The sequence below is a fragment of the Palaemon carinicauda genome, chromosome 12 (assembly GCF_036898095.1).
Source record: "Palaemon carinicauda isolate YSFRI2023 chromosome 12, ASM3689809v2, whole genome shotgun sequence".
Classification (NCBI taxonomy): Eukaryota; Metazoa; Arthropoda; class Malacostraca; order Decapoda; family Palaemonidae; genus Palaemon; species Palaemon carinicauda.
In genome coordinates this window covers 25,525,693-25,535,946 of record NC_090736.1, presented here as the reverse complement: position 1 = coordinate 25,535,946, position 10,254 = coordinate 25,525,693, and the positions used below count along the sequence as shown (strand labels likewise).

Sequence of the window (10,254 nt, the reverse complement as noted above, 5' to 3'; positions counted from 1 at the left end):
ATTCGTTACCAATATTAACGTATACATTTATGTATATCAAACGCACTGATATGGACCAAACTATGTATCAAATAGGAATTAATCGAGATAAAAGTTAGACTAATTAGTTAATTTCCCAAATTAGTTAATCTTCCAAGGCTGGCGAATGAGCGTCGAGAATGAGATAAGCGAGTCGAGACTAATTCGAAACGGAAATGGATTTCCTAATGTTGATAATATTGGTGTTGGAAGTCAATATTAATGAGCACTTATGAAACTGGCTGAATAAACGGGGAATATTAATAAGCACTAAACGTCAACATTTGCTTGAGGGTACACTCGGGCACACTATACTATCACATTTCTCTTCCTCTTGTTTTGTTGAAGGTTTTATAGTTTATATAGGAAATATTTATTTTTGGTGTTGTTGCTGTTCATAAAATATTTTTTTCGTCACTAGGCTATTTTCCCTGGTGGCGCCCCTGAGCTTATAATATATTGCTTTTCCAATAATAATAATAATAATAACATATACGATAATGGGGATGGGTAGAGAATTTAGAAAAGTTCATGAAAATATCATAGTTGCTTTTGTTAAAGAGCATAACTGGGAGTTTCTCATACTATGTCTGTTAGGATATTATTGGGGGAAATGACTGACTAATTGATTGATTGATTGATTGATTGATTGAAGAGTAACCTGAATTGAAAAATCAATGGTCAGGTGAGATACAACTTTAAAGAAAATAAATACAATTATGATAGAGTGAATGATTATGATGATAAATCAATTTGGTCATGAATCACTATTGTTGATGAGGTAGTTTTAATTAATGTATGGCTATAAAGAACCTATAATACAAAACACGGTAAAAAATATATTCGATAGGTACACTGTGGGTAGAATAACTGTCCTTATTAAGTGTATCACACTTTGCAAAATTCATAAAGAAAGAATAATTGATTTATCGATTACGAAGGGAGTTTGGCCACGAAAATTTTTTTTATATATATATATATATATATATATATATATATATATATATATATATATATATATATATATATATATGTGTGTGTGTGTGTGTGTGTGTGTGTGTGTGTGTGTGTTTGTGTGTGTGTGTGTGTGTGTGAGTGTCTGTGTGTAATGTTCAATGAAAATTTAGAAACAAGAAATAAGGGTTATGGAAAACCCTGCAGAGATTGTTAATGAATATACGAAATTAGGACTAATAGTGTTTCCTCAGAACATGAAACAAAATTAAAATAAGCATAGGCTTAGGATGGAGAGCTTTTGGAAAACAAAGTGAGATTATGAAATGTTAAATGCCATTTTTTCTAAAAAGAAAAGTATTTAATAAGATGGTCCTACCAGCATTAATTTATGCTAACCGTGTTATGTTAACTAGTTACAACTCAAAGAGCTATGGAGACAATAATGATGGGAATAATACTAAGAGAAAAAATAAGAGTAATATGGATACGAGAGCAAACTAAAGTGTAGGATAATCTAAGAATATGTAAGAAAAAGAAATGGACATGGACAGGACATATAATGAGAATGACAGATAATAGATAGAGAATAAGAATAACAGAATGTGTCCCTAGAGATTGCAAATGAAGTAAGGGAAGGAAGAGAAGATGATGGATTGATGAACTTCGAAAATTTGCGTGTATAGACTGGTATAGAAAGGCCATAAACAGATGGGAGTGGAAACACGCGTCTGCGGCCTTTGTCTTACACTGGATCAGTTAAGGCTGATTATATATATATATATATATATATATATATATATATATATATATATATATATATATATATATATATATATATATATATATATATATATATATATACTGTATATATATATATATATATATATATATATATATATATATATATATATATATATATATATATATATATATATATATGTGTGTGTGTAAAAATCACAGGAAAACGTGATGCTCAGATGCAGAAGAATCCACAGGGGAAATGAAAATACGAAATATACGATTAAGTCCTGACTAGTTTCGTGTATACGTGTATTTGTATATATATATATATATATATATATATATATATATATATATATATATATATATATATATATATATATATATATATATATATATATATATATATATATATATTTATATAGATAAGGCTACCGTTATTCATAAAAATAAACTGTATTGAAAGTCAAATACAAGAATTCACCGGTCACCAGAATGACCCTTTTTAGCAGGTGTCTAATGAGGTTGGATCTCCGCCCAGTAAACACCTGACCATAGGCAGGTGGCTGGTATGGGATTGTCATTGTTCTGTGCGCCTCTATATGTATGTTCCTACGTTTACTTTCCCTATATAATGTAAAGAAACCTCTCTCAATAAATCAATCCTCTGAAGAAGTATCACGAAACTAGTCAGAACTTAATCGTATATTTCGTATTTTTATTTTCCATGTGGTTCTTCTGCATATACACATACACTTACATATATATATATATATATATATATATATATATATATATATATATATATATATATATATATATATATATATATATATATATATATATATATATATATGTGTGTGTGTGTGTGTCTATGTGTGTACATGTGTATATATATATATATATATATATATATATATATATATATATATATATATATATATATATATATATATATATATATATATATATATATATATATATGTATATATATATATATATATATATATATATATATATATATATATATATATATATATATATATATATATATATATATATATACACACAACTATGTAAGTGTATGTATGCATATGCTTTATAATTCCTTCGTAAATGAAAAGATTTATTTGTTCTGTATCGAGATGAGTGAACAGAAAATATGCAAATTTTGTACACAACAATACCAACTATTCCTTCTAGCATCCTGAACAGTAAACAACACAAGAAAACTCACTACTTCATCCTTTTACGCATTCACTTCAGTAACATTCACTACCATCACCCACTACGCAGGTTCCTGGACAGTTACGCCGCTAACAACGTCTCCATATGGGGTCTGACGGCGCAGAACGAGCCAAGAAATGGATACGTACCCGGTTTCTACTTCAATTGCATGGGCTGGACCGCGGAGCAACAGAGAAAATGGATTGCCGAAAATTTGGGGCCGACTTTGGAAGCCAATGGTTACGGAGACGTCGCTCTTATGATCATGGATGATCAGAGGCTCGATTTGCCGGAGTGGGCTGAAACAGTAAGATGAATCTTGCCCCCCCCCCCCTCCTTCTTTTTCACTTCAAGGGACTAATTTTATGGATATTCAAATGCTTTCATCTTTCTTAGTCTTTAGGAAAAAAAGAGGGTTTAGTAGTATCCTTAAAAATCACTTTTGGGGAATAAATAAAATACATAAAATATAAACATTCTTATCATTTTAACTGAAGTTAAGAAGTCTTTAAACATACGGAGTGGGATGAAACTGCAAGATGAATCTTGCCTACAATTTTTCTTTTACTTCCAAAGGGACTGATTTTGTGTACAGTCAAATGATTTCATCTTCCTTAGTCTTTAGATAAGACGAGGAGCTGATTACAGTAGGCTTTAAAAACTTAATTTTGAGGAATAAATAGAATACACTCTGTTCTTTTGATTAAGTGTCCGGGTATATATGTCCTTTTGGTTAAGTGTCCAGGTGCATATGTCCTTCTGATTAAGTGTCCGGGTGTATATGTCCTTTTGGTTAAGTGTCCGGGTGTATATGTCCTTCTGATTAAGTGTCCGGGTATATATGTCCTTCTGATTAAGTGTCCGGGTGTATATGTCCTTTTGGTTAAGTGTCTGGGTGTATATGTCCTTTTGGTTAAGTGTCCGTGTGTATATGTCCTTCTGATTAAGTGTCCGGGTGTACATGTCCTTTTGGTTAAGTGTCCGGGTGTATATGTCCTTTTGGTTAAGTGTCCGGGTGTATATGTACTTCTGATTAAGTGTCCGGGTGTATATGTCCTTTTGGTTAAGTGTCCGGGTGTATATGTCCTTTTGGTTAAGTGTTCGGGTGTATATGTCCTTCTGATCAAGTGTCCAGGTGTATATGTCCTTTTGGTTAAGTGTCCGGGTGTATATGTCCTTTTGGTTAAGTGTCCGGGTGTATATGTCCTTCTGGTTAAGTGTTCGGGTGTATATGTCCTTCTAATCAAGTGTCCGGGTGTATATGTCCTTTTGATTAAGTGTCCGGGTGTATATGTCCTTTTGGTTAAGTGTCCGGGTGTATATGTCCTTTTGGTTAAGTGTCCGGGTGTATATGTCCTTCTGATCAAGTGTCCGGGTGTATATGTCCTTTTGGTTGAGTGTCCGGGTGTATATGTCCTTTTGGTTAAGTGTTCGGGTGTATATGTCCTTCTGATCAAGTGTCCGGGTGTATATGTCCTTTTGGTTAAGTGTCCGGGTGTATATGTCCTTTTGGTTAAGTGTTCGGGTGTATATGTCCTTCTGATCAAGTGTCCGGGTGTATATGTCCTTTTGGTTAAGTGTCCGGGTGTATATGTCCTTTTGGTTAAGTGTCCGGGTGTATATGTACTTCTGATTAAGTGTCCGGGTGTATATGTCCTTCTGATCAAGTGTCCGGGTGTATATGTCCTTTTGGTTGAGTGTCCGGGTGTATATGTCCTTTTGGTTAAGTGTTCGGGTGTATATGTCCTTCTGATCAAGTGTCCGGGTGTATATGTCCTTTTGGTTAAGTGTCCGGGTGTATATGTCCTTTTGGTTAAGTGTTCGGGTGTATATGTCCTTCTGATCAAGTGTCCGGGTGTATATGTCCTTTTGGTTAAGTGTCCGGGTGTATATGTCCTTTTGGTTAAGTGTCCGGGTGTATATGTACTTCTGATTAAGTGTCCGGGTGTATATGTCCTTTTGGTTAAGTGTCCGGGTGTATATGTCCTTTTGGTTAAGTGTTCGGGTGTATATGTCCTTCTGATCAAGTGTCCAGGTGTATATGTCCTTTTGGTTAAGTGTCCGGGTGTATATGTCCTTTTGGTTAAGTGTCCGGGTGTATATGTCCTTCTGGTTAAGTGTTCGGGTGTATATGTCCTTCTAATCAAGTGTCCGGGTGTATATGTCCTTTTGATTAAGTGTCCGGGTGTATATGTCCTTTTGGTTAAGTGTCCGGGTGTATATGTCCTTTTGGTTAAGTGTCCGGGTGTATATGTCCTTCTGATCAAGTGTCCGGGTGTATATGTCCTTTTGGTTGAGTGTCCGGGTGTATATGTCCTTTTGGTTAAGTGTTCGGGTGTATATGTCCTTCTGATCAAGTGTCCGGGTGTATATGTCCTTTTGGTTAAGTGTCCGGGTGTATATGTCCTTTTGGTTAAGTGTCCGGGTGTATATGTCCTTTTGGTTAAGTGTCCGGGTGTATATGTCCTTTTGGTTAAGTGTTCGGGTGTATATGTCCTTCTGATCAAGTGTCCGGGTGTATATGTTCTTTTGGTTAAGTGTCCGGGTGTATATGTCCTTTTGGTTAAGTGTCCGGGTGTGTATGTCCTTTTGGTTAAGTGTCCGGGTGTATAGGAAACAGTTTTACATGGCAAGTGTGTCCAGGTCAAGTGACTTTGAGAGCACAGAATCAAAGGCTTGAGACATGTCTTTGAATGCAGTGTTCAGGGGGACACTTGTCACTGAGGCTAAATGACGAAGGACTAAGAGTGTCAGGGTGTAAACGTCCATAAATAAATGTCATCAGGGGTAAGAATCTAAAAGTAAATGTCCATGAAAACTATTTTAGTAAAATCTAGTAAAATCATAACCTTACTTTTAGGTTCTCAATGACACACTTGCTGCCAGGTATGTCGACGGCATTGCGATACACTGGTATATGGATATGTATTTCGAAGCAGATCTCCTCACTAAGACCCACGACCTCTATCCTGACTATTTCCTTTTAGGAACTGAAGCTTGTGAAGGTAAGAGGAAGGTTGTGCCTTTGAAAAGAACGTGTGCCTCAAGTAGGTTTAAGTTGTTAGATAAGTGTTTGTAAGATTATAGAGAGCTTGTCTTTATGGTGATTCTAGTATTCTATAACATTTATTCTTCAATTACTGCCCAAATATAAAAATCTGATGCATACATCCCTTACCTTTTCTAAAACCACCTTCCACTTCTAAGATGGCGTCCTCTGTTTAATCCTTAATCCTATCAATTAACACTCTACCATACAATCATCTAAGCACTCGCAACAAAACCAATACCCCTTGAATTACAACACTCAAACACATCTTCCTTACTTTTGTATAGCGGAACAATACACGCACACACCCAGTCCATTCACACTTTATATATTTAACATATATTTAACAATATCGCCAACCATTTCAGCACAGTCACAACCCCTTCATTTAACGTCTGTCCTCACACTATTCATACAATGTGTTTTTCCACTTCTCATTTCATCTAGAGCTCTCTTTAATTCCTCTCTTGTAATCTCTCTCTCATTTTCATTACTCCTCATTGGCACCTTAACCCCTGCAATAACAATTATATCTGTCTCCCTATTATTCAGTAGCCTTTCAAAATATTCAGCTCAAGTTTTCCCTGCCTCATCTCCTTTCAACAATATACCATTTCCACCTTTCACTGCCTCTTCATTCATTCCTTCATCCACCCTTCCTTACTCTATTTACTTCCCAAACTTCTTCTTGTCCTCTTAATACGAATGACCTAATCCATAACCACACCTCCAATCAGCAACCCTCTGTGTCTTAACTACCTTACGTTTTACTTCCACATTTTCCCCTCTGTATCTTTCATACTTCTCTACGCTATTATTCTGCAAGCCATCCTTCAAATGCCCTCTTTTTCTCTTCCACCTACATGAAGGTTTTTACATTGTATATTATGCATATAGAGTACATGTATGTACGTATATATATATATATATATATATATATATATATATATATATATATATATATATATATATATATATATATATATATATATATATATATATATTAAATAGCTTCAAGAATACCATATCCTCCACTAATTCAAGAACGATATTTTCCAAACTTAAAACCGGCAGACTTTACCGGCGCCATTTTCATTCCAGGTAATGGCCAATTCAAGGAGCCAATCAAGCTTGGATCTTGGGAGCGCCTGGAAACCTACGCTCATGATATCATTGAGGTAATGAGCATTGCAGATGTTTCCCGACTGATTTTCCTTTCTGATAAAAAGTTATTGTTATAGCCAATAGATGGCGTTAATTATACGACTAATTTCATGGAATTATTAACTTCCACAACAATTGATTAATTGATTTGAGGTTTTCTGGCAACAACAGCAATGATAGTAGATATGTATTCAAGTTTTGACTTTTAAACAGCAAGTATTGATAGTAGTATTAGTATGGTAATAGTAATGTTAGTAGCACTACTAGTAATAGTAGTAGCAAAAAACGACAATAAAATATATACAACACCAAAAGTAGTTGTGATGGAGAAATTAAAAGTATACCTCTGTTTTCTAGTGATATTGCAATATGGGCGGTTTTTAACATATTCAATCGTGAGAAAATAATGATAATCATAACAATAATTATGTTAATATTCATATTAACGATGAAAAATAATATCCATTTGTACGAACGCTTTTACTCACATATTGATTTGTAGTATATCACTAGAGATTTTAAAAGATATGACCACTACCATCCCATACGAATAAGTACTTATGATATACTAATAGAGCTTTTTATCCATTAAGAACGAATTTCTTTTAACCTAACAACAGGACATGAACCACTGGGTAACAGGCTGGACCGACTGGAATATCGCCCTCGACACCGGAGGGGGTCCCAACTGGAGCGAAAATTTCGTCGACTCCCCAATCATTGTTAATAAGGTAAAGGTCAAAGAATAATTACCTCCGCCGACGAAATTGGAAGGAGGTTATGACTTACCCCCTTGTTTGTGTGTTTGTTTGTGTGCGTGGTTGTTTATGAACAGTTTCATGGCAACAATTTTAATTGCAGAGTAATAGACTTGCAGGGATTAATTGTTACGTATAAACCTGGAAATGATTAAATTCCGGAAGGTCAAGGTCAAAGGTTAAGGTCACGGTCAAGCAAAATGTCCAATTCACGTAATCAGTCATAAGTTTGGACATCGTTTGCACAGATACTTCAAACTTAGTGCATATTTAAGTGTATAAAAATGCATGCTAATTAATAAATTTTAATGTCAAAGGTCAAGGTCAAGATCAACCAAAAAGTCGAGAAATAAGCTGCCGTGGCGGAGGTCTGCACTCTCCTGAGTCCCCCCCTTATCGTTCCTATTATTTTGGTTAATCAAAATTGGGTGAATTTTAATGAAAAATAGTCATTGCTTATGTCCCTCTGATTAGCGAAGTGACAATAAAGAGTTCACATAGATTTTGGATATTTGGTTACGTAAAGAAAACTAAGCAGCTGCTATTGCTTCTGCTAATTTGGTTGTATATGGAAATAATTATAATAAAGCAAGTTGCGCTGATTGATTATTTACCAGAGTCAGATGACGCTTAATTGAAAGACAGTCATTTATAAAGGTAAAAAAAAAAATCCTATAAAATACAATGTTTGGGAGTTAGAAGAATTTTTTATTTTGAAAATTTAAATAATTTTCAATCACTAAATATTGTAATTGTATATAACCATCTTTGTAATAGTTCAAAGAATAGGCCTATCCTCAATCATTTGTTCAATTAATTACATTGAAATTAGAATAGCTCAGAGAGAACAAAGTCTGTGCTGAATTTGTGGCTGATTTTTAATGATAATTCTATGCTGGCAGACATCAGACGAATTCTATAAGAACCCGACGTTTTACGCAATGGGCCATTTCTCCAAATTCGTCAAGGAAGGAGCCGTGAGGCTTGCAATGACTTCGAAGGACCCACAAGGACTGGAAACCACTGCTTTCCAGAATCCGGATGGAAGCAAGATTATCGTGATTCTCAATAGGTGGGAGATGCTTGGTTAATTTCATTTTATTTATAGTTGTACTTTTTAGTGTTATTACCTATATTGTTAAAAAAAAGTCATTTTAATTGGAATCCTCCGTAAAAAAAATATACGGTTCTTAGCCGTATTTTAGTAATACAGGTGACCGTATTTTTTTTTACCGTACTTTATCATTATCTTTTACTGTTGGTGCCCGTAATATTACCCTCAAATCCAATATATATGTTTTTAAAAAGTCATATACCTAACAAAATTCATTCCAGGATTTTTACCGTTTTTTTTCGACAATGTTTTTCAACAGTGTAGAGATAGATATATGAATTGAAAAATAAACAGATGTGTAAATATACAGAAGAGAATAAAATAAAGAATTGAAATAGACAAACCGTTCCAGAAATGAAAGTATAAACCTAATATGCCTTCATCTCTGTTTGCCTTACGTTTTCTGCAAACATTTTGGTATTAACTGAGTCTTACTGAAAACATTGTTTCAAATAACTCATCGATATACTGTACATGCTCCCTCTCATCTCACGAAAGTGTAAGGTTAGAGTTTATGAAATGATAATGAGATTCCAATGCCTTTTAATGATATTGAAAACAAACAGTAATTTCAAAGTTATTATGAAATATATACCAATGTCCGTTAATGTTTTCATAAGAACAGTTTAGTCTGTTACAGAAATATCATACCAATATTTTCAGTATGTATTGGTTAGAATCTTTCAACATTTACCTTAAAATGTAAATCCAGCATTGAACTTTCATCTACCAATGTAGATCAAATTTAATAGGCAGTGAAATTTGCTTATAAACTGAATTAATAATCGAGCTGCCCATTTCATTAATTTTCTTTATCAGGTCTGAGAAAACAGTGGACGTGAAAATAAAAGTGGAGAATAAGAGATTGCCTGTGACAATTGGCCCGCGGTCATTGCACTCAGTCATCTTTAGGTGAAGCAAAAAGACGTCAGAAGACTGAGAAGACTTATAAATGAGGATAAAAGTAATACTGATAGGAAATTCAATAAATACGTTAGTTCTCTGGGTTTCGAACCAAGAAGAATAAAGGTGTCGAGACCAAAGGCTGTTTATATTTTCCTTTCAGAACAATTTTGAGTTAACCAAAAGGCGAAATCAAAATTAATTATTAACGAAATATTAAAGAATTGAAAAAAAAAACTCTTAGTAAACATACTATGTCAGTATGCTATATTACCTGTTTTTTTTTTATGGATAGCCACTAATTACTTCAGGCTACGCGGTAT

General features: G+C 34.1%; 1 protein-coding gene across 1 annotated transcript in view; it reads left to right on the top strand.

The window, feature by feature from the left end:
• Window positions 1-9,944, top strand: part of LOC137650530 (lysosomal acid glucosylceramidase-like) — a 19,087-nt gene extending 9,143 nt beyond the window's left edge. Inside the window, exons 6-11 of the mRNA XM_068383754.1 lie at window positions 3,013-3,250; window positions 5,804-5,948; window positions 7,094-7,170; window positions 7,777-7,887; window positions 8,817-8,986; window positions 9,848-9,944. Of these exons, the coding sequence (XP_068239855.1) occupies window positions 3,013-3,250; window positions 5,804-5,948; window positions 7,094-7,170; window positions 7,777-7,887; window positions 8,817-8,986; window positions 9,848-9,944 (838 nt within the window). The remainder of the gene's footprint in view (window positions 1-3,012; window positions 3,251-5,803; window positions 5,949-7,093; window positions 7,171-7,776; window positions 7,888-8,816; window positions 8,987-9,847) is intronic.
• The last annotated feature ends 310 nt before the right edge of the window (window positions 9,945-10,254 follow it).